The following is a 26,334-nucleotide window of genomic DNA, read 5'->3' as shown; positions in this document are numbered from 1 at the left end:
CCTATAAAGTTCATATGCTGGCTAGAATCTCATCTCACAGTTTCTACCACAGGTTTTAAGTTTTCTTTTCACAGTAGCTCAATAGTTCACAGCAATTATATGATTAGTAATCTTTTTCTAGAGAATAAATAAACAGTCAATTTTCTAACCACACACAAAAATATGCATTGACTTTTCTCTCACATACTGGTAAATTGGTGTTTGGTTGACTTAGTATGAGATATGAATGTCATGGAGGCATGTTCCTCATTAACAACCATGTAACTATGTGGTCATATAAATTTATATTCCTCCGAGAAAAAAATACAAAGATCACAGTCCAAAGTTAATCATGCAAACACATTTCACCTCCATATCTGTTTCATACCTGACACCATACCATAACAAAGACTCATGGTCTAGTCCTAATGTGACTCAAATTTTTTTTTAAAATGTTGAGCACTTCTGCACAAGACTGTGGACTTTCATAATCTTCTAACACAGCACCATTATATCCAAGAAGAAATTTCTCAGTGTAGCCTCTCCAGTCATCCCAAGGCATATATGCAGCCTTATTAGTCTGCACAGCCTTCCAACCAACAAGAGTCTCAAATTAATATCTTAAGAGCCCTCACTGGCTGTTTTACTTTGAATGACACTCTCTTGTCATGACATAGTGATTGCTGTTGAAAATCAAACATCAGTAGCTTCAGGTGACAACGGATAAAAGTAAGAGTATCTAACTAAACTGAAAGTAATTATAATTATTTTTATTATTTTTTGATGGGTTCTCCATATGTAGTCATGGATGGCCTGGAACTCAGAGACTCTGATGTCTGTCTCTGAGTGCTGTAATTAAGGTTATATGCCACAATAGTTCGCTTGAGTTTCTTTTATATTCAGTAAACTGCCAAGCATATCACTGACCACAGAAGGCTTCACCACCCTTAATTAGCAATGGAGAAAATTCTGCAATATGTGATCATGGAACAACATGACAATTCAGGTTCCATTACAAAGTTTTCAATTTCACATCAAATATTTGCCATCACATTCACTGAAACACCACAGCAAAGACTACTTCTACCTGGATTAGAGAGTAGTTCAGGTCTTTAAGGTTTGGCTCTCTTGCTCTTTTTCCTAAGCTCCTATCTGTGGTCTGTGAGGGCACTTGTCCTCTCTTTATCCCTATTTCCTAGCAGCACACAGTCGGAATTGAAATATCTTCTTTTTATCTGGAACAGACTGTGGACATGGTTGTTTCAGCCTGCTCTCCCTGACTCAAGAAACAGTTGATGTTTTCCATTCTCAGTGTAATATACTCTTTCATCCTCCACTAAGCATATATTTATTGAAATGCTCCCACTTGCTCTCTGGAAGAAATCATGGTGCTATGATAAAATGCCCTGGCAAAGGCAACTTAAGAGAGCAAGGATTTATTTGGCCCCACTTCTCCGAACTACAGTTGATCATTGCAGTAAATTATTTCAGGGTGATAAGAATTTGAAGAAGAGAGTGACATTATAGCCCAAGAAATGAGTGGTTTACTATGAATGAGTATATACATGTTAGTATTCAGCTTGCCTTCTCATTTTATAGGCCAAGAACCCTTTTCTACGAAATTATTTTGATCAAAATTAAATGAGTTATCCCAACTCAATTAACTAAATACAAGGTCTTTTAGACACATTGTCTAAAAGGAATCCTAAATCCAAATAATTTGTCTTAGATGTCCGTTGCAGCCTGACTCATCTGTGTGAAGTTGAAAATTCCTAGTAACCATTAACATTTTCTACTTGCTAGACTCTATAGCTTCACTCGGACTACATTTACCAAGCTATCAGAGCAGGATTTCCAAGGGTCATTCCCAGAGGCCAGGTGATTTACTCCAACACTGATCTGTTCTTATAAACATCATATGGGCTTAACTGGGAACTTTACATGAGACTAGGAATATACAGAATGGAAACATTTGAGGTGTTAAACTTAAGTGTTTAGAAAACATCCTTTTTTCCTGGGTTCCAATTATTGAATTAATAAGTTAAAATGTATTGAAACCAAGCAGATCTAGCATAGGTTCTAAAGAAGAAAAGCAGACTATATTTTCCTAGGCATATCAGAGTCTCCCTAAAGCTCATGATAAATTGCTTCTCCCATGAAGCTGCCTGCAACACTGAGTCTCCATTTCAAAATAACCTGTTTCTTCATACCTAGTTCCTGTTTCTTCATAACACTGACAATTTTGTAGGCAGAAAAAACCCACAGGATTCCTTTTCTCTGCAGATCAGACCCAGTGAATTCACCAGCACAGACACTGAACTGAGCAAGCTCTTTTTTCCTCACTATGCTTGACCCGCACTCTTGGCCATGTATTCCTCACACTGTTCTACTGCTGACCCTACTGCTGAGATTCACAGGTAAGTATGTACCAGGAGTAGAATCATCTCCCTATCACTGGCTACAGCTGCTAATATAATTCAAGGACTCCAGGTAAACATCAAACTGCCATAGGAGTGAAGTTCAGAATTTTGGTTTTTTTCTATAGGCAGACTTATAAATACTGCTCTGTGAGTTCATCCATTGACAAAAATACCTTTCAGTAGAATCACACTTAAGTCACTGTATCTCTGAAAGACAACAGAGCAGTCTAGTCAGTTCCAAAACAGGTGATACTTTGGCTCCATAATCATCACTGTCTGTTCACAAACTGACACACTGAAGCTGATAGGAAGGCCAGAGACAGGACTGTGGGTGAAGTGTCCCTGGAAATTCTCTGTCACCATTCCTTGTCACTTAGGTTCTTCATTCTGCCCTCTGTCCTCTATTTCCTTCCTCATTTGAATTTATTCATCTCACTGAGTGCTTCTGTTTTAAGAGACTGCACTGATATTTGGTATTACCAGTGCCTATGTTCTGTTAGTAGGTTGAGATGACAAGACAGGATATCATAAGCTGGTGACCAAAACCATAGACATTCATTTCTTCACAGTTCTGGAGGATGGAATCAAGGAGTCATGATGTCCACTGAGCTAATTTCTTCTATGAGGCCTTTCTTGTTATAAGCGGTACCTTTTTTATCAGTCTTCCTGCATTAGCATACCTCAACTTATCTGTGTAGTTCTGCTCCATTTTCTTTAAGATTTACCTGAATGACCTTCATTGACCTTTACTTCTTTAAAGACTGTATTGCACATTATGAGCTACTGGGGTTATGACTGATAAGTTGAGTAGAAACAATTCATCCATAACATGTAGCTACACATTCTTTGTCTTCTTGGTCTTCCCTAGTGAGCTTTGTTTTCTCTATTCTCTTGGCAATCAGGATTATTAACACTCTGTGTGCTCCCTTCTCAGGGTTTCCCCAAAGGCTCTTTTTCCTCTTTGACCATGAGGAAAATTTGAGGGCTTCAGACTGGTATTAACATCTCACAGGCTCTGCACTTTGGTCAGGTGTTATGTCATTTAAATGTAATAGAAGTTGAAATTATAAAATATCCTCATCACACTCTCACTGCATACTATCAATAATTTGTAAGTCTTCTGAAGACTTAAGCACTTCCTAAACATTGAAAAAAATTTTCTCAAATCAATGTATAATTATGACAATCTCATCTTTTTTTGAAGCTCTCTTTTTCTATTCATGGACTCTGTTTCTTTAAATGAACCCAATACTAAATATGTAAATAACAATTTTGATCAATCCACATAATGTTATCTGAACAAGACAAAATCAATAAACATCATAATATATCATTTTTAGAGATTGTGAGTCCTTGTTATGTATCTTCAGTAGTGTTTTATCCATGCTTTGCTTTATGGCTGTCTCCCTACCAGGACAATGTGGTGTATTCCTACAGTCTCCAATGGGACAGAGAAGCCAGCAGATTCTAAAATGTGATATTTAGTGCAACTTCTGATTTTATTAACAAATTTTACTGCAGTATTGGTAAGTGGTCTAGCACAAATGTTATACTTTGAATCTGAAATACACCCAAAACTTCACATATAAAAGCCTTTGTTAGCCACTAATGGCACTACTCTGAAAGAATATTGGGTGTTTAGAAGGTAAGGTAGAGATGAGAAACATTGTTCCATTATACATTGTCCTCAGGAGCAGGCTCTGCCTAACCTGATACCACAGCAATGGAGCCAGTCAGCCTTCTGATCTTTCAACTCTCTGAAACATTGACCAAAGAAAATGTTTCTTCTTCTGGAATGCTGATCCCAGGTATTTTTCAAATCAATAGAAAGCTAATTTAGCAAGCTATAATAATATCTATATTCCCTTCCTATGTAGAGCTAGATCTAGCCTCATGACACAATGCATATAATCCAGTGTCAAGGTAGGCTCCATAGCCCAGAAAATCAACTGAAAAATTACATTCCAAAGTCAGGAACGCTCACATGTCATAGATACTGTGCCAAGTACTCCAAGGCGCTACCTCATGTAGATGATCTTCTCTTGTCACATTGCCATAAACACAGAAAAATAACTAGAAGCACCAACAACCTGAATGACAATGTCTACAGCTGTAGCTTAAACTCAGGCTGTCTGAAAGAAGTCTTGGGAATACATTTGTACATAAATTACCAATTTAAAATGGGATTCAGTGATGAAGGAAGATTGCACACTGAGCAAAACATAAGTAGGGAAGAATTTTTTGGATACTGACTAGGAGCTACATGTTCTTGGGGAATATGTGCTGCACTGGAGAATACAAGTGGTAGCATAGTCACCCATGTGGACATTAGACTCTACTAGGGAAAATGACAATGATTAAGTAAAAACATGAAACTATGATATTTTAAAAAGTGGTACATGTCCAATTATCCAGAAAAATTGGAAGCTATTTGGAGAGTTATTTATTGAAAACTGGGTGTGTGTATGTGAAAAGAGGAAGTGTGAGTAAAGATAAAAAGAAAATGTGGAGAGAATGGGGCACATGGCTCAGAATTCTAGAAGAAGAACTTTCCACAAAGCAGTAGCTTGTCAAAGACCCTAAGAAGAACCTGTTATGTCATGGACAAAGCTTTTATTCCAGGTGAGTGGGAGCCACTGCAAGATTGAAACAGAGAAGCACCATGGTATGGCATGTCTTTTAAACTGATTTTTCATCTCATGATTGAACACTGACTTTCACAGGACAGATAGAAGAAGGATATTGCATGTCACCAAATGATAGAGGGTGACTTGCACAGCACAGTGATGGAGTGAAAATGGGAAAAGGTCAGATTTTGGATGGGTGCTGACTTGGAGGCTACAAAATTTTCTGAAGGATCAGACTTAATGTGGTGGTGCAGTCACTACTGGGCTTGGGGCATTAGCATCTGGAAGAAGAAATGAGCTTCATGTGAAATCCATAGGTCATGTCAGGAGCTTATTTTTGGACATGTTCACCCTGAGATGTTTACTTCACTTAGAAAGCCCCTCAAGTATATCACTGGACAAACAACTTCAGAGTCACAAAGTATGGTGCTGTACTCCAGGTCTTCCTTCTATTATTATTTATATTACTTTATTAACAATTCAGCATCCCTTTTCCCATCTTTCACAGACTTTAAAGGTCAAACCACCCAAGGATGACGGCATACCAGACCCTGCCCTGTAAAGAAATGAGGTCTCTTGGAGAAGGGCGATTTGAAATATGATTCATGTACAATGTGTATTCTTGAATCATTGATACCTTGTAATCTTTTCTTCAAATACTTTTCCAGGAATTTAATAACCATAATGACCTTCGGGATCTGTTGCTAGAATTATTTGGTTCTTTAGAAGACATCATGCAGCCTTGTCATCTTCATGTTTCCTGTGCTCTACTTCAAGATACACATATCTGGTGATCACTTTTCTGCTACATTGATGAAAAGGTCCTTATAGTAAGAAAACTTTTGAAGACTTCTCCAAAATTGTCTGCTATGCAATGCAAGTTTTATTCCAGTCTGGAACTGTAGTACAGTACCCCTGTACTTTTCAGATGTGACTAATAACTTTGCCACAGTGTGTTACATAGTTAATTCAAAGAGAACCATGATCCACAAATAACTCACATGAGTGAGAACAACTGTGAATACACAGCAGAGGGAAATGGGTTTCCAATCTGTAGGTATTCCAACAGTGGGAGTGATGGTATCAGTGAAATGATATTTCTTCTGTAGCTAAAGATTTATTCTCAAATGTAGGAAAGTGCCTTTGACCTAGGAAGACCTAGGATATCAGGATGACTTGGCCTTAGCACAGCCAAAGGCATGAGTCCATAACCTGCTATATTTTTTCATCTGAGTTTTAGCAGCACAACACACTAAAATAGGTCCTAGGGGCAGAGTGGTAGCATGCCCATCAGTTCCCAGTCCTACCATTAACAGGTAACACAGATTGAAGACCATGTAACCTTTGACAAAAGAGATCCCACAACCTTTATTCTTATTCTTATGTAACATGCTCTATTCTCCTCCTTGTGGAAAACCTTTGCTTCTACATCATTAGGGCAATTGACAGTATTGAGTATTTCTGTGTTGTTGTTCTGATGGATAAGTTGAATATTGAGGTTGCAAACCCTGTACTAGTGTCCTAGGATTTCTGTGAACTCAAAATAAGCATGTGATGGACTGTCTAACATTTCATTACCAAAGCAGTATAAAGTCAGAAACAGGTTTTGGTGTTTCTCCCAAGCAAAGCTGCTGTGCAGATTCCAGCTCATCTCTTTAAACCAGCTGAAGCTTGTAAGGACTGTGTACTTCCACTAGCTATGATTGCTCACATTCATGCAAACAGAATTAGCTGAGATTGTCAAATCCACTCTCCAAAGCAGTTTTCTGTGTTCTCCACCCAGAAACACAAGGTTCTAGTCCCTTCCTTGATGACTTGCTTCACTTGTCCATACTTTGCCTCAAAGTGAGTACAGCTGGCTACTTCTTTAATTCTTTGTGAGAGATAACATAGTTCTTGGACATGGCAGAATGACATTCAAATGGACTCACATTTACCATTTTGCATTTATAGAATTATCTTTTCAAACTACTTTACAAGTGCTAAAGTATTATTTCATTTTAGTTTATTAATATTATGGTAGAGTATCTGTACCAACTAGAAATTTTGCATATGAATGGGTATCACATATATTTCATGTTTAGGCAAGACTACTGGAAAAGTAAGCCATAAATACTGTTTCTATTCTTTGTTTTTTTCTTGTCTCAAAATTATAGGTTCCGGTGATTAATAAAATTTGAAGTTAAGATTCTATTTTTAAAACTTTTTATTAAATCCCTTCATAAAATGTTAAAGTTGCTTTGTTTTTTAGGATTTTCAGATAGAACAAATTATAGAACTTTGAGTAAATTGGTTATATATATTTGCACACACCTATGCCAAAATATAAATTCCTATATAAGTTTACATAAACTAACTCAGACCCATTATTTTATTATTTTAATTAGGAAATATTACATGACTATCCACTTATTTTCTAGATGTGACATTAGCTCATTACACAAGTTCTTTTTTGCTTTTGGATTAAGTTATCTAGGGAAGCTGATCTTCTCTATCGGATATCCTAATTTGAGACCTACAGTAACTGTGTAGTCTAAGCCCATTCTCTGTCCTTTGCTGCAGCCCCTGATGGGTGACCTCTACTACATCTATTAATGTGAACCACTAAAGTGGACTATTAAAACCAATATTTTCCCACATCTAAGTGGAAGCTTCTAGCTCAGGGTGCTTCATGAAATTTCAACAATCATTATACTACCAAACCTTGTATTGTCACTTAAAACCAAGCTTACTCTCTGACATCTTTTATTTCAACCCAACTTAACCCCATTAGCATTTCTTTCAGCATAGGTGTCCTTATAATGAACTCACACTTTTGACTAGGAATAGCATGTCTTCTCCCATGTATTGTTCCCTAAGTGTTGTCATATGTGGAAGCCAAGGTTATATTTACATTCTGCATGTACTTTTTCTTTTAGATCTGTGAATACACATACTATTTCATTGCCCCCTGATGTTGAAATTTCTAATAAGAGCTGTCTTCATAAGACTTTGATGTTGAATGAGATGAATCATGGTCCATGCTGATCTCAGCATTCTCTGAATGCTACACTTTTGTCAGTTAGATTCTAGTGTGTGCTGATGTGAATCTATTTGAGTTTATCTCACACTGATTTACTTCAGTGTTAGAATTATATTTCCTATATTCCATCAAAACAAGGTGTTAGACAACATTTTTTCAAACAACCCTGTGCCTATAGTCCATATTCTTCAATTTCTTCTCTTTCTACTCTCCTTGCCCTGTGTTGCTGAGTAATGTTACTGAATACATTTCAGTCCTGTTAAATTACTTGTAACCTGCTGAACCCTCCATGGATGCTGCCCATTAAACTACTAAGTAATGTAGTTCTCCAATCCCAAATGCCATTTGGCTCCTTCTTACAGATTCTCTCCATTATGTTCATATGTTGCTTTTCAGACTCTTGACTTTCTTTTGTGTTTTTCATTACTTTAGTTTTTGTTCTCTTCATATCGAAAATGAATGTTGTACAGACTTGGTACAGTGCAGTACAGTGCAGTCTTCCCAGATCGCCAAAGTGCTTTGAAACTATGTTAATGGCTTTGTCAATTAAAAATAAAATTAAAACTTCTGACTTGCAAAGAATGTAATAAAAAGCTTCTGCTGTGTCAAACCAGTAATTTTATAGTAATCTGTTACATAATCCTTAAATGAATCCAGTAGACCCAAGACAAATGATAAATAGATATTTATTAGGGAAGCACATACACAGATAAGAGTAAATAATCTTCCTTATCTTCCTGCTCCAGAAGGCACAGTCTCTGCCCTTCAGATTCTCTCTGCAATGCAAGAGAGCCAGCTCCTGCTGTACCTTATATGGGTCATGTCTGCACTTGAAACCACCCCCAAAAGGGTGTGGCCACCATGAGAATTTCACTTACAAGGCAAGATGCCTCTACAATACAATGGTGGGTCTGGAGATGGTTCAGTTAGAAAGACCACCTACTGATCTTCCATGGAAACAAGGTTGAGTTCTAAGAACAACATGATGACTAACACATTCAGTAACTTCAGATCCTAGGGATCTGACAACCTTTTCTGGGTTTCTTGGCCACCAGACATGCACAGAGTCAAAATAACCACTCAAACAAAATTAATTAATTAATGTGTTTTATATTTTAAAAGCTGATAATTTACCCCAACGTTTTCTCTCTCTAAACAAGCTGCATGTTATTTTAGATTGGCAGTTATCTTTGGCATTATCAAACCACCTGATAAAGCAAGCCCCATCATGAACTGGGGACTAGCCCAGAGACACTGGTAATCGAATGTATATCTCACTAAACATACAAAGCATTTAAATTCACACCTCACTAATCTAAAAGAGTCATATCATCACATATAATACTATTACACAAGAAGTGCCTCATGTCATGTACACAGAAAATGAAAACAAAGCAAATACCAGAGGAAGCATGAGATTTCCAAACAGAATTAGGGCTTCAATCAATATACTGTCAAGTTCTCAGTGTCTCTGTGATTCAGTTTCCTCATCTGTAATATCCATGTTTTGAGAGGCCCATGACAGAGGGACTGTGAACCTGTACATGCTATGCTGTAGTAATAAACAGTATTTGATCACAATTAGAGCAGCCTGTGGGCTTCCATCATCATGAGCAGTAACTGATGTTTCCTGCAGGAGCAGCTGTATGGGAGCTGAAGGTGATTCAGCCTGAGAAATCAGTTTCTGTTGCTGCTGGACAGCCAGCCACTCTGAACTGCAATGTGACCTCCCTGCTCCCTGTGGGGCCCATGAAGTGGTTCAGGGGTACAGGGCAGAGTCGGCACATCATATATAGTTTCACAGGAGAGAAGTTCCCCAGAGTTACGAATGTTACAGATGTTACAAAGAGAAACAACCTGGACTTTTCCATCCACATCAGTAATGTCACACCTGCTGACACTGGCACCTACTACTGTATAAAGCTCCTCAGAGCAGAAGCTGACAAGGAGCTTCAGTCTGGGGGAGGCACAGTGTTGTATGTGCTTGGTGAGTACTGCATCATTCTCCTCATCCTCTTATCTCCAAGAGTTCAAAATGTGTCCAAGTTTCTGTGAGCAATCAGGAAGAAGCAAGCATAGAGGTGATCTCATGCTCATGGTGTAATGATCCCAACAGTAGACAAAGGAAGCTGAGGAGAACACAGGACATGCTATTTTCCAGAAGTCCCCTTTCTGGTAAACCAAGTAAATCCATTCCCTTGCCTGCCTGCCTGCCTGCCTGCCCAGAAGTGCTTACCTTTCTCAATCTGGCCCAGCCTAGTGGCTGCATAAAGACCTTGAGAACTGACTGCCTTGTCTAGTGACAGGGTCAGAGCTGACATAATGCTAGAGTGTGTTTGCACTAATTATTAAGAGTTATCTTTCTACCCAAACATCCTGGGGCCAAATATATGCCAGATCCCACATTAGATGTCAACAGAGATGGCAGGAAGCAGGCAAGCAGGAGCTCTTTACCCAAGATTTGTATCTCCTCTTTTCCAAGAGGAAAAGCACATTGTGGCAGAAAGTAACAGGACCAGGTCATAGTTTGTTTTTCTTATTTCCTTTTCATCCGCGAAACACTGAGAACTCATGATATGCCCACATTAACAGGTGAAATCTCTCACCTGGTTTAGATGTTGGCACCAAGCTAGGCCTTTGCCTTAGATCTGTATGAAATTGACTTGGCTCAAGAACCAACTCTCTCAGGGACAGAAGGTTCTGGACAATTTACGCATATATAGTGGAGAATTTGTCCAAATAGATGACCTCCAATCCCCAGCTGAGGCAATGGCCACTCACTTTAAGTTTCCTACAGAGGACTGAAGTCTTCTTTCTAAGTATTGATTCTGAGAATTTTACAGCATGAAGAACATTCGGACTATTCAACCCAATCCTGTTTGAGACATGAGCCCTGTGTTCCAATGCCCTATCCATGATTACATAGCCAGTTGTTGCTGAGACCTGGACTGGAACCCACATCTGACTCCAGACCACCTTTTTGCTGTCCCAGGAAATAGACACTATCTCCACTTAGGATCCTGATGTATAATAAAGGCTGAGTCAGAATTTCTCAGACTCAAAGAGCATTTCAGTTTATCATGAGCTCCACAAGGTTTCAACATATTCCTCATACTCATATGCTAATATGTGGTAGTGATGGGAAAAGTACCCCAATGTCATCCATACCCCTCACTCCATATTGGAACTAAGAACTCTTCCCCTCTGTAAGCAAATCATCTCAGTCCATCAGCTGTGGATAGACAAATTCAGACACAAGTTCAGGAATGTTTCATTTGTTACAATTTGTCACTATTTAAGTGGTGCCACAGTAGATGATGTCATAAAACCACAATTTTGACCATAAGGCATATGACCTCTGGTCAAGGCCTGCTGAGTCTCTGGGTGAACAGCTTTGTAAAGATATGACCTTTCTCTCACCCATGTGCAATTTTTGAAAGTCTTCCCACAACCCTTCATTGGAGAGTGACAGGAGTGTGGCTTCATCCTAACTTGATAAATGTTACAAATAAAGACACTGAAGTAATCTAATGCCTAGGAAACACCAACCAGCAAAGGGCTCAATAAGATGCAATCAAAACCCTTTCAGTGAGATTTCTTCTGCCATGTCATTTGCCCTAAGGATGCTCTTGATGAGAAAATACGTGTAAGGTGGCAACAAAACAGCAATGTGCTATGTGCCAGATTGCCATGATATCATTGTTATTTTATTTTCTCCCTAAGTATGTCCTATAGGAGAGAGGTCACTTCTTCCCTTCAGATAAGAGACTAAGGCACATAGAAGATGCCTCACTTCTGAGCAGGCAGACTAGAATCAAGATCTAACCAAAGGATCCTGCCTCATATACTAAAAGAGCATACATGGTATGTTTACTACATAGCTTATTCTCTAAGCAGCAGCCCAGAATGCAGTTGCCTCCTGAGTCAAGTCTTGAAAATCTGGTCTGTCCATGGAAGAAGGAAAAAGGCAGGTTCTGCCAAGCCTGGGACTCCTTATACAAGTACCTCCTGACTGGAGCCACCTGAACAGGGATTTGGATTAGAATTCCTCAAGTCAGGTTCTTAGAAAAGAGTCAGAGGCAGTGGCAGGTTTATAGAAGTGGGAACAGTTGCTTTGTTGTAGTAAATGAAAGTGAGGGCATAGCACATGGCCTCTGAGACACAGCAAGGAAGTGGGGACAGAGGCTCTGTTTCACCCTCAGTGTCCTAATCTGTGACTTGGTGATGACCACAGATCCCTTAGAGGGAAAGGCTGGGACCAGCTATATCTCCTGACACAGCAGCTACACCAAAATCAGGCATCATGGTTGTAAATCTTGGATGACTCACTCTCAATTGAAAACCCAGTTTCCATTCCTTTACAATGTTTATACCTGTACCCTTTTTTGAGGGTGATAGGACTATCTAAATAATTGCTAATAGGCATCAGGAAAGCATGGGAGAGAAATCCTTGGTCTCTGTGGAGTCCTCAGTTTCCTTTTCAGTGATGATGACAGCCATGTTCCATAGTCAATGTTATGGTCACAATCTAGGTGGTGATGCCAGTGTCATTATAAGGTATCTGTAGTTCAGTGATGTCCAGGAGAGAGGAATGTGACTGTCTTCATATGGTCAGGCCTATCACATCAATACCCCACCCAGTCACTGGTACCAACTCTTTCTTTTCTTAATTCCTTCCTTCCTTCCTTCCTTCCTTCTTTCCTTATTTACTTTTATTTAAATTTAGTTTTACATTCCAACTAAAGTTCTCCCTCCCACCCATTCTTTGGCTACCATGGCCCACAACTCTTCCCTAGCCCACCCCCTGTTCACTCCTCTGAACAGGTAATGGCTCCCAAGGGGAGTTGACTTAGTCTGGCACATTAAGTTGGGACAGGACCAAGCCTCTCCCTGCTGGGTTAGGGCTGAGCTTGGCATCCCACTGTAGAAAATTTGCTGCAACAAGCTAGCTCATGTACCAGGGACAGAACCTTGTCCTATTGCCAGGAGGCCCTCAGAAATCTCAATCTTCATAAAAGTGTCCCATATATGGATGGCCTAGTTCAGTCCCATGGAGGATAGTCAGCTGTTGGTCAAGATTTCATGAGTTTCCATGAGCTTGGTTCAGCAGTCTTTGAAGATTTCTCCATCATGCTCTTGACCTCCCTTGCTCAGGGTTGCAATAGCTGTGAAGAAACACCATGACCACAGAAACTCTTATAAAGGAGAACATTATTTGGGTGGTTAACAGTTTCAGTGGTTTGGCTCATTATCATCCTGCTGCATTCCTGAAGACACTGTGCTGGAGAATGAGCTCAGACTCTTACACATTGATCCACTGGTAACAGGAAGTGAATTGTGTGTCACACTGAGCATATCTTGAGCTAAGGAGACCTAAAAAAAAGCCCACCCCCATCTTACATACTACCTCTATCAGGCCAAACCTACTCAAACACAATCATACCTCCTAACAGTACCTATCCCTATGAGCTTATCAGGGCGAATTACCTTAACAATACCACTTCCCTCAAACAGTTTAAGTTAACATCAATTATCACTTGTTTATAATCCTAGTTTGAAGGATATTACAGAAGAATTCACATATGTAGAAATACAAATAAGTATGGTATTTCCAAATACAACCTGTTACACATAATAACTTAAGCAAAAGGCATCTATACAGCACACTTCCTTCCTCACATTTGTCCAGTCATATTTATGCTTCCAACCAAGGAGTGATTCTGTCTGCTGAGCATGCTCATATCTGTGTCTCTCCTGATTAACACATAAGAAATGAACTACATTTAGCTTAGTCTGCAGATAGTAATCACTGTTTTCAACCTCAAGCTAAGTCCAACTGAAACCCATTTAGTGATGCAGACTAGAGAGCTCATAATTTTAAATTCAGGCTTGGCACAGATAAACTACTATCACATAGGTAACAAGAAATAAACCAAGGAACTGGGCAAAGCAGGAAGGGCTCTGACTTTGTGGCTCTTCTATGATGTCATTTATTTCCTGGGTTACTATGAATGCAAATCTAAAAACATTTTCCCTAGATTTGCAAGGTTCCCAGAGGAAGCCAGCAGGAGCAGATAACAGAAAATATAAAACATATTGACAATTGTTTTATTTTGCCCTGATTGAGAATTCTATCTGGCCTTGCTCTTCCTAATTTACTGGTGGATATCTTTGCTGAACTATGGAGATAAAAGAACAACGGCTACTCAACAAGAAAAAGGACAAACCCTGGCCAAAAAATATGAATGTGAAAAGGATAAACAGTTGATGTCTATGGCTGGGACACAGCCATGACCTTATAGTAGAGCAGATCCTTAGTGTGGTTGAAGCTCTGGTATTGATCCCAAGCACCACAGTAAACAATGACAATGGGGATAATATCTAAGAAGGTTCCTCACAATGTTATGTCACCAGTGGCAGCATCACAATGACACCCTTGTCTACTTGCTTCTTTGTAGCAAAACCATCTCTTCCTGTTGTCTTGGGTCCAGAAGTCAGATCCACACCTGAGGAGACAGTGATCTTCACATGCAAGTCCAGTGGCTTCTACCCTGGGAACATCATACTGAAGTGGTTCAAAGATGGAAATGAGCTCTCTCATTTCCAAACTGCTGTGTACCCCAAAGAAAAAAGCACCTCCTACAATATCTCCAGCACAGCCAAGGTTGTGCTGGATGCTGAGGATATACACCCTCAGATTATCTGTGAGGTGGCCCATGTCACCCTGCAAGGAGGCCCTCTCCTTGGGACTGCCAACTTGTCTGACACTATCCGAGGTAAATGATTCTGAATTCCAGCTCAAGTTCATATCTGTTTAGAATGATTTTGGCCACAGTTACCAGCAAACATTCATGCACACAATGGGGATCATAGACTGTGATCGGCACATAAAGGAAATTATATTTATGTTAACAAAAGTAATGATACCTACACAGATTATGAGCCATAACCCTCATTCCTGGTATTTTCCTATATTTTTACTGTTATTATTGCTTTTCCTGTGTATCTGGGTGTTGTGCTTATTGACTTCACTTATTAGGACACTCACCCTGTGCACCTATGTGTTAGGAGCTATGTTTAGGGGCCCTACTCTGGCACAAATACTGATCCTGTCCCCATGATGAACTTGCAATGCAGATTGATCCCCCATAACTCAGATTCTAATGGCATCTGTCTGCCTAAATTCTTTCTGTCTCAGCTTCTGCTTGTATTGTTTCAGTTGCACCCATTGTGGAGATCAGCCAACAGCCATCAGTTACATGGAAGCAGAAAAATGTCACCTGCCAGGTGAAGGAGTTCTACCCTTCCAGTCTTGGGTTGATTTGGTTAGAAAATGGAAAGGTATCCTGGATGGAAAGACCTTCTACACTAACAGTAAACAAAGATGGAACCTACAGCTGGACCAGCTGGTTAATGGTGAACAGATGTGCCGATGAGGAGAACCTGGTACTCACCTGCCTGGTGGAGCATGATGGACAGCCACCAGTCATTAAAACCCATACTGTGGTGGTCAGTGCACAGCAGAGGGAGCAAGGCATTGATACCAAGTCTGGTGATTCTCCACCTTCTTTGATGTTTGTAAATTTTGCCTTTTTTTGAATGTCAAAGGTAGCATTTTATGTCAAAGGTGCCTATTTTATGATAATTCTAATATCTACAAACCAAGTTATATGTTGTCACCTTTATTGCCAACTTCTCCTGGGTCTCATACATCTCTATATTAATGTATTGACATTCACAGATAATAAATAATGGAGACGGAAAGGCATTATCCTACCCTAGAATCCTCTCTCTTGGGTTTTTTACCTAACATTTATTATATCCTCATGTTCAACTTCTTCATCTTCAATATCTTCCATGTCTCCATTCCCCTTTACACTTTTCCATGAACATCTATGTCCTCACTCAGTGTCAGACCTCCTGCCGTCCTGAAGTTTTAGTGTGGATTGGGACCCCAAGTGATACTGAGAGATCAAAACAGGGATCTCATTTTCTCCTGTTTTGTTACAATGAATAAATACCTATGTATTGAGACCCTAGCTCCACAGATACTACATGCAGCTTTTGATTTGACTGGGATCTCTTCCCATCATTACTTACCTAAAGACTCTTCAGTTTTAGAGACTGGGAATCTAGGACTAGGGAAGCATTAGGGATGTTGAGGTCTTACCCTGAGATCATGTGAGCTTCTCTATTGTAATGAAGAAAATCTGAGATCCCTGGAAGCAAGGTCATCAGAATGTATAAAGTGAATTTTTCTAATTATTTCCTCTTGACTTGTTACTGTCCTAGGACTTAGACGAGTTAGATAGAGACCCCTTCATATAAATATATCTTATTTCTCTATCATGAAACACCAGGAATGGCCATTAACTTCCATGACTTTTTAAAAACAAATGTTCCTTGTCATATAGCCTTTATTGTGATCTTTATCTTCTAGATAAACAATAGGTCACCCAAATATCCATTTCATCGCCATTAAAACAGTAAAGTTTAGAAAGTACCAGCTCCATTAGAGTATGAACTGCACAGATGACACATAATGACACCCTCTGGTAGTTCTGTCTTCTATGCTCATATCCTTGCAAATGCAGTCCACAGTGGATACTCAGTAAATAAAGATATTTTCATTCAAATTGAATACCATCATTGATTAAGTATAATTCCCAACAATGGTTTCAAATGGACTCTACTTTCAAAATTGCTTTATAGACCTTTTTGAGTGTAATAAAATTAGATTATTCTAAAAGATCACCTTCCACAGTTTGACCAGTAACAAGGAAATTCAGAACTCTTTGTCCATTTTGTCTTATGCTATAGAATTTATTAGATGATTATACTGATTGTTTTTATCTAAATGTATATGTAATTATAAAGTAATGTTCCTCTCGACATTGATGTGGAAATTTCTCATATCTCTTTCATTTAATCAGTCTTTCTAGAAGATTTCCAATTTTTTTAAGAACAATCTTCTTTCAGGGGGTATTATCTATTTTTCAGTTTCTATTTCATTAAATTTGTTCTATTCTCTCTTCATAAGTATAACAAGCAGATTGGAAAATGACTTATGGGTCATCAAAGGATATAAAGAAAAATGTTGTCCTATCTTCGGGTTCTTATTGCCATTCACTTAAGAATGGATTCAAAGGACAGGAAGCTCAATGAGAATTTAATTAGTGTTTGAAATATACATACATACATATATATATATATATATATATATATATATTTTAAGGGCCTGCAAGCTCTTACTCTCATCAGATTCAGATTCCCAGAGGTGGAAAATGTTAAAAACTATAGGCAAGCAAAAACAGAAACAAATAAACAAACAAACAAAAACTTCCATGCTATTCTATCCAGCACAAAGTTCAGACACGTTGTGAAGAACTAGTGGGGAAGGAGATATAGAAAAATGGTAGTGCAGCCAATAGTACCAGATAAATCAAGCATGGGTTCTTGCAAGTCCTGAAAGAACGATATGAAAAAAGTACAAGAAAAGGTTTTACTCCTTTAATTAAGCCACTGAAAGGTGAACTGCATAGCAGTTCTGTACTGGAGGAAGTCATACTGGGAGGAAAATGGCAATATCTCGTTAACAGAATAATTATTCCACCTCTTTACCATGACTTTTGTTTAACTTGCTTTCCTAAAGCTCAAGTTGAGATTCTATTCTTTTGTTAGGAAGTTTCCTTAGGGTTTGTTGGCATTCTAAGGATTGTATTTCCTTTGCTCTTGTTTGCTCATGGTTAGTTTTGTCTTCTTGGTTTCCTTGAGGTGGAACACAATCCACTTCATGACTTGATACAAAAGAATTCCATGTCGCTGGGTGTTGGTGGTGCACACCTTTAATCGCAGCACTCAGGAGCCAGAGTCAGGCAGATCTCTCTGTGTTCAAGGCCAGCCTGGTCTCCAGAGCGAATGCCAGGACAGCCTCCAAAGCTACATAGAGAAACCCTGTATTAAAAAAAAAAATTACCTGTCTATGGATAACTATTGTCTACCAGTTCAATTTAATCAATTATACCTTTATTACAAGCCCTGGTAACAGTGACCATTAGTTAATGGATTATTACTGCCAGCCAGTTCAGTAATCAAATTCCTATTGCCTTTATTTGAGTGATTTATGCAGACTATTCTCACATGTCAGAATCCCAGATAAGTATTCTTTTATGAAAGTAAGAAGGCAGACCTTCCCAGAACACTGTGAATATTGACACAGATATGAAACAACCTGTGAACTGAAGGAGACATGAGCTCACAGTGCAGGGGCAGCAAAAGACCCAGCTACTCCTCAGAGAGCTGGAGCATAGCAATTTTCAGGCTGAAAAGCAGAGAAGGGGCAATAAAATTGATAACGCTGCTGCATCAAGTTAGGTGTTTACCTCTTCCTAAGACACCATCAAGCCCATTTTGATTCTTGTTTGTTTAATCATTTTTTGTTTGTATTTACATGCAATGTCATACTTTCATTTTAAACTCAGACAAAGAAATGTGTTGTTTAGCTTGCAATTCCAGGATACACAAGGAAAGTCATTTCAGGAACTCAAACATCATTCCCACACTCAGAAGCAGAGAAAAACAAAGGCAACCAAACTATCTGTTTACTAGGTGATGCTAACCTAGATTTCTTCACTCTTCTTACAATGTGTGGGGTCCCATGTCTAACGAATTGGTGCCACCCACACTTGTACATTCCCAATTATTTACCTAATGACAACAATGCTGTTATGTCAAGTACAAGGGAAGGTGATATATATGACTATTACGAGAGCTAAATGTGGTTCAAGATAACTTGACACTGGACCAGCAACTTGCCAAACTCTCCAAGTCATTGAATTTCCAAATAATCATCAAAAAAGAATCAGTTTGAAGGCTCAGCTTCTTTGTGGGAGCTTTTGTTCATAAAACCAAGTGTTATATGATATTGAGAACAAATTCTGCATAATCTCTCTGAAGTACAACAAGAGAAACTTTTGCATGGCCAATGGTGAACTAGAAATCTCATTACCTTATCTTCTGATTTGAAATATTTAATCTTGGATAGGAAACAGGTTGAATCTCCTCAGAGCTTTGATTGGCTTGCAATTCACAGATGGGCCAGGTTAATAACCTAGAGATGAACTCCTTGTGTCCTCTCTAATATTTCCTCCTACCACTTGATTTTCCAGATACTTCTGAAATCCTTTTAGCTATTTTCCTTGGACCCAAACTGCTACTCGTAATTGTTGCCTGTGCCATGTACATGTGCAAGAAGCAGAAGGCCTGAATGTATATTTTATTATTCTGTCAATGTGACAACACACCATAAAGAAAACAACTTATAGAAAAAAGGGGTTTATATGGTTTTACTGGTCCAGAGGCATATGAGGTCATCAAGTTTGAGAGGCAAGGAAGACAGATCACTGATCTAAGAGAAAACATTCTCGGTGAAAATGATGATACAGAGAAAACATGCTGAAAGTTTCACGAAGCATTTGAATATCAAAGATCATCATCTGTGACACACTTCCTCTGGAAATGCTGCATTGCCTGCAGTTCTCCAATGTCACAACAACTTGGATCTCTACATATAAATATACAGATCAATTTTTATTCAAACTACAAGGGAGGTATCAGTTTATACACTCACATAGAAGAGACAGATTCAGTAAGGGGGCCAAGGTGTTTGTCAATTTATGATCTCTGGTGAAGACATGTTGTTGAGGATCCTCAGGAATCATATAACAACTTTTGAGACATTGAAGCTCCAAGGAAGTGTGTGTATCCTGCAAGAAGGGTGCAGTCAGGATCGACGAAGGTGTTCAAACAAAATGCCTACATGAGTTGAAGGACAGGTATGGTGTAGGTTGTGGGATATTGGGCTCACTGTTCCTGTGGCAAGTCACCACAGTAAGTAAGAAGGCAAGGTTTCCATGGGAAACATCAATGTACATTAAGAACCAATTTTTAGAAGTTCCAGAGATGGTTTCTGCTTTGGCATGTATGTGATCACGAACAATAGACTCATTAAGATTTTATGACTCAGGGGCTAGATGGAGATGTCACATTTTTTGACATAGGAGCTCATCCAATCAGGACAGGAGAGATGTAAGATGGATATGTAGCACTATGGTACAATGTGTACATGATGAAAGTAGTATTGAATAAGGGGTGATACTTGACAGATCTCTTCATCTTCTGGGACAGTGGATGCTGAGTATCTGACATGAATTTTCTCACATAGATTCAGACCACAAGAAGCTGATGAGAAGCTGTGGAATGCTTCCAAATGCCTCCCTTACAATGACATCTTCAAATCAGAATTTCTTGTTGTTCTTCTGCATTAGCTTTGATTGCTCAGAGCTGTGATGCTGTGAGTACTGGGTTCTATTATTGGGGTTCTTAATCTCATTAATAAAAGAATTTAAGAAGGAATTCAAGTGACAGTTCTAAGCTAATCTACTCATGTTATATGGGAAAATTCCAACTTTAGTCACTTATACAACTCAGCAACCTCACAGAGGAGAATGGAGGAATAAAGGGAAAAGCATAGTCAGGCTGTGTAAGAAGGCATGAGGTCAGACATATGGTGGACAAGCTGTCACTGGTGAAAGGGGAGCATTTAGAGAAAAAAGTGCAGAAGCATAAAGTATCAGGAAAGGTATACTTTGATTCAGCTGTGCCAAAATTCAAAAGGAAGCTATGGAAAAATAAAGCAAATGTTGCTCCTGTCTGATCTGGCCACCTTGAGGTAGGCAGACCCAACTGAACCTCAATATAGCATGTAGGGACTATACTGGTTGGGTAGAATTGTGGTAAGGAAATGGGTAGTATATCAATTAAGGGAGACTTTGTTTTGTTTTGTTATTTGACACAGGGTCTTACTTTATAGCCTTGACAGCCCTGTATATTGTTATGTAACCTGGCTGAATTTAAACTCATCAAGATCTGCTTGCATCTGCCTCTGAGTCCTGGGACTGAATTTTTGATGCACCACCATGGCCTCTAGGAAAAATTATTTAATCTATACCTTTAGTGTGGTTTAAAAGGATCTGTTGCCCAGGTGATAGATCCTGCCCACCTGGAATGTTAGGTCTCTACCCATGCCACAGATTCTGTTCTCTTAACCATGAGCTTTCTTCAATGGGCCTTTATAGCCCCCATAGCTATTTTAACTTGTTCCTAAAAATATAATCCTAAAACTACTTAGAGATGAGATCAGGATCAGAACTTCTAAGCACTTATGTTATCTCTGGCCTTTGCAAAGAACAAGGCTATCAAGAGGTCCAAGGCTATTTTAGGCTTCTAGACCAAAAGAATCAAGGTGTTTGATTTGTTTTTGCTGTAAACATCCTGTTCAGTTTCAAACTCTTCAAAAAAAAAAAAAAACACTTCTTGATTGATTCTTTGGGAATTTCACAACATTTTCTCAACATCCACTCCTATCCCGATTACTTGCCAGTCCCTCCACATCTATCCTGTAGTGATATATTATTTATGACTTCTAAAGCTTGCTTAAGGATTTAGAGAGCAAAGCCAGCCTCAAATTATAATAATCAGACAGTGGTGGAACATACCTTTAATCCCAGAAAGCAGGAGAAAACCAGATATATCTCTTAGTCCAAGATCAGCCTGAGTTATGGGAGAGTGAATCAGAGTTCATGTCCTTAATTCCTGAGCTTGAAAAGTATAAAACATAGAGGCATTCTGTCTGAGAGTTATTGTCTAGCCAAGTGGAGGAGATCATAGCAGTATGAGTGAATCTGAGGTGCAGTGAAGTCAGAAGCAGTCTGAAGATCACCCCTTTGATCTAAGTTTAGGTAGAGGTGAGATCTAGTGGCCAGCTGCTTTGCTTTGCTGATCTTCAGCTTGAATCTGGAACCCAATATCGGTCTCTGTATCTTTTATTTTCAACACTGTCTCTCACTCCTGTAGTCCACCCTGCAAAGAAAACCCTGCAGTTGCCCCAAAGAAAAACCCTGTGAAAATTATTTAAAAACAAAGCACAACAGAAAAACTAAAGTACCTTACTCCTTTATCTTTTCTGTGCTTCCATCAGCTATTCATTGTTCCTAGTAACACTGGGAAATGTGGTATGACATGCAATATGCCCTTTTGTCCAATAACCCACCCCATGCAAATGTTCATTGCAATGAGACATTGGTCTGTTTCAAGGCCTCTGGCTCACCATTCTTACTGAACCTTCACCAAACTCCTCTGAGGTATCCTGCTGTTTTCCCTAGACAAAAAGATCCCTCAGATATCTTGTTCTGCATGACCAGTACATTCATGTGATCCTGCAGGCACAGATAGGTTAGAAAGAAGGGTGGGCCAATCTAAGACCCAGAATGTGGAGCTGAGTAGTTCAGTCCTTGGCACTGGGACTCTTTCTAGGGAGAGGACCTGAGCCAGCTCTCCTAGGAACACTCCATCAGGAATACTTCCCATGGTGAGGGGTGGGGCCATCTGTCCTGAGAGCAGAAGTGGGTGTTTGAGAGTGTCAGCCATCCCATGATGGATAGGGACAGTTCTGTTGCAGTGTACAGCAAGGGGCATAGTCAGTTATACAGGGCCAGTGAAGGTTGAGGCCTTTTATCAAGATGCTCAGATTTCAACACACATTGTTCCTCTGTCCCTCTGTGGTAACACTGGCCATAAACATCCACACAGACCCCGGCTTGCGTCTGGATATCACCATGGTTCTGGTGACAACCTAGGAGACCTGGATCAGTATGGCTCCAGTAGTACAGACAACTCAGTTTATTATGACCTGAGGTGTGTCATGGTCCTCAGACATTGAAATGACCAGAGGTGGCTGCCCAGATCCCAGGCAACCTAATGGTCTTTGGTGTCCTATGTGTCATGGATATCACGGCAGCTACTAAGTGCCATTCCGCTGTGTGTCTAGGTTGAAGAGAATCACTCTACGTGGAATGGGCTCCCAAAGCCCATTCCTATGATAGGGATAAATACTGATCTACTACCAGAGGCTTCTTCACTAACACCCATATTCAGGGGGTCTGGATCATTCCTATGTTGGTTTCCCAGTTATCAGTCTGGGCTCTATGAGATCCCCCTTGATCAGGTTAGCTGTTTCTGTGGGTTTTATCAGTCTGGTCTTGACCCCTTTGTATAACAATAACTCTTTCTGATAGCCACCCAAGCCCTGCCGCCATGTGGGCACCCAAAATAACACACAGAGATTAATACTAGGTACAATGATGCTGGCCAATGACTAGGATTTCATATATGCTAGCTCTGTCTGAAGTATCAACCATAACCATTAATCTATATATTTTATAAAGACTTATTCAATGCCAGTGACAAGCCAGGATCACATGGTGGCTCCTGTCCTTACTATATTTCCCAGAATCCTGTTGGAATCCTACCCCACCTATGTTGCTTTACAATTGGCCAACAGTGCTTTATTTATCAACCAATAAGACAAACATATACACAAAAGGACTTCCCCCATCGTCTCCTCTTTTCTGTCCAAATAAACAGAATGGTTTTAACATTAGCATAATAAAATATATAATAAAACAGTAATCAAGTAAGAACTATAGTTATGATATTTAGTTCATTAACATTTAGCAAGATTTAAAGAAAATATTCTATCATCTACCTTATCTTTGTGAGTCTAAAGCCTTATTAGTAACTTATCTTTTATAATAACTATAGAAAACTATAACGATTAACTATCTTTCTTCAACGTCATCAAAGACCACAGAAGGATAATATATAAACTCTAGATCTAACAGGGACATCTCTCTACCTCCACCCAAAGTTCCTCTGTAATATTGAGGCATCTGTCTTCAGCCTATAGGCCACAGTGTGTCTGGCAGACTTCTCCATAAATCAGGAACTCTCAGGACTGTCTTGTTTTGCAAGTTCAGCAGTCATTTTCCTGTGGGTCCTGCATGTCTAGTTTATCAAACAGTCTGAGCAGTTTCCTGCCCAAATGGCTAATCTTGCCATGTTGAAGGCAAACTCCATACTGAGTTTCTTTGATGCCCATCTGTAGGGAGACACCATAAACCCCTAAGGAATGGCTATAGTTGTGCCTCACCATGCCTATCAGGGCGTGGTCAAGGCAAGGTCAGGATGACTCATGATGGGTTTTTAAGGGGTAGCAAGGCACATGGGGGTCCCTTCACTCTGGCCTGGCTGCCTTGCTGCCCTGGAACACTCTGGCTTATGTTTAGCTGGTGTTTATCTGAATAAAGATATCTTAACCATATGAACTATGGATCAGTTCTCGAAATACCCATCCTCCTTTCTGACATAATTGGTGTTGCCAGGAGCAGTTGTGTCTCACTGTCATGAAAAACCCTAAGCCATTTAAATGCCATTTATTCTGTAGGTTTTTGAAAGGTTTGAAGAATATCTATCCATCTCAAATACATCTCTGTATATCTAGAAAACCTAGCTAACCTAATTATAAGTTCTGATTATTATAGGTGATTATATAATCTGTTTTTAATTATGTATTACATTTTAAAAGATCTGTATAAAAACAATACCAAACAAGAAGAGAAACTTACATATAACAAAATTAAGTTTAAATTTTTATCAATAAATGAAATGAAAAGCCATACCATTGTAAAGTATTCATTTCTATATCGTATTCCCCTTTTTCCTTTAAAAAGAGATTGACTGTGATCAATACCATTTATAACCAACCCCATTTAAATGAATACAAACATTTATAAACAATTTGGGAATTTGGGCATCGTTCATTTCAAGCTACTTTCTACTGGTTGGAGGTGATATCCATACAATTGAGATCATGATAAAACACAGAAATCCTGGTTGTAGTGGTCTACGAATGCATCATCTCAGGTCTTTTGGATGTAGGATGAGTTGAGCCACTGCTTCAGGGGCTCTTGCTTGTGCAAACCATATTAGTCTGGCAGGAATCCATAGCTTTCTATTTTCTGAGAAAACACAAGCAAAACCTCCTTCACCAAGTAACCTGTCCTTATATACAAATTTAGAAGTCAAAGCATTTTTAGAATATATAAGTTGGATTACTTTAGCAGCATTGATAATCAAATGTCTTTTACCAGTTGTTGCTCCTTCCCCAGCAATTAAACAATTCAAAGACAACATAATAACATACAGTATCCAGACTGTGTATTTTCCATCTTTATGTGGCTTCTTCATTACTCATTTTTTTTTTACTTTTATGTTTTTCTTTTATGATGCAGGGTTTCTCTGTGTAACAATGGCTGCCCTTGAAATCACTCTGTACACCAGGCTGGCCTTGCAGTCACAGAGAGCTGCTTGTCTCTGCATACCAAGCGCTGGGATTAAAGGCATGTGCCACCAAACCCAGGTTCTCTATTTCTTCTCCTTTTTTAAAATAACACTTTATCCTGTTTCCCTTTCTCTCATAAGCCTATGTATATTTTTAAACACAGTGTCAGTCTTTTATCAGCTAAACATTGCTAAAATTAAAGTGGTGCTTGTTTTAGCCACTGTCTTTCCAAGATGGCAGCAGTACATTAACCACCAGCATTGAGAGCTGTGCAGACTGCCATGGTCTATGCTGCCATCAAGCAACAGGCCTCCAGCTTGGAGAATCAACTGCTGGTACACACCATTCAATTGTTAGCATGAGCCCTGCAGTTTTTTCAGCTTATGCTGAGTCAGTAAACCTCCCTTAAAGGAGCCGCTCGTCTCTGCTTGTTTCTAGCAAAACAGAGACCCCCTGAGAAAAGGCTGCTACCAAGAAGTCATGCTTGTCTCTGTTCTTTTGCTTCTAAAATCCCTTTTTAAGCTTTTATGAAGTTTTTATGTGGAAGTTTGTAAAACCATGTCCTGATACAATTTGTAACCATAACTCTTTCTGCCAGCCACCCAAGCCCTGCCACCATGTGGGAGCCCAAAATAACACACAGAGATTAATATTAAGTAAAATGATGCTGGCCAATGACTAGGATTTCTCACATGCTGGCGCTTTCTTAAGTATCAAACATAACCATTAATCTATATATTTTGTAAAGACTTATCAGATGCCAGCAGCAGGCTTCTTCTCTTGCCAGGATCACATGGCTGCTCCTATCCTTACTTTGTTTCCCAGAATCCTCCTTGACTGCTAGGCCCACGTATCTTGCTTCACTGTTGACCAAGAATGCTTTATTTATCAACCAATAAGACAAAAAATATACACAGAAGGACTTCCCCTATCACATTTGCTCATCACTCCTCCCTCTCTGCAACTGGATTACAGTTCAGTTCAGTGTTTACTGTGGATGTCTGCTTCTACCTCCATCAGCTGTAGGATAAAGGCTCTAGGATGGCA

General features: G+C 39.3%; 1 protein-coding gene across 1 annotated transcript in view; it reads left to right on the top strand.

The window, feature by feature from the left end:
* The window catches only part of LOC113833780 (signal-regulatory protein beta-1-like), a 37,410-nt gene extending 18,096 nt beyond the window's left edge, over positions 1-19,314 (top strand). The window contains exons 3-6 of the mRNA XM_035439979.1: positions 9,685-10,035; positions 14,507-14,824; positions 15,268-15,600; positions 19,217-19,314. Of these exons, the coding sequence (XP_035295870.1) occupies positions 9,685-10,035; positions 14,507-14,824; positions 15,268-15,600; positions 19,217-19,314 (1,100 nt within the window). The remainder of the gene's footprint in view (positions 1-9,684; positions 10,036-14,506; positions 14,825-15,267; positions 15,601-19,216) is intronic.
* The last annotated feature ends 7,020 nt before the right edge of the window (positions 19,315-26,334 follow it).

The sequence above is a fragment of the Cricetulus griseus genome, chromosome 2, assembly GCF_003668045.3.
Source record: "Cricetulus griseus strain 17A/GY chromosome 2, alternate assembly CriGri-PICRH-1.0, whole genome shotgun sequence".
In the NCBI taxonomy this organism is placed as follows: Eukaryota; Metazoa; Chordata; class Mammalia; order Rodentia; family Cricetidae; genus Cricetulus; species Cricetulus griseus.
This window is presented reverse-complemented; position numbering and strand designations above follow the sequence as displayed.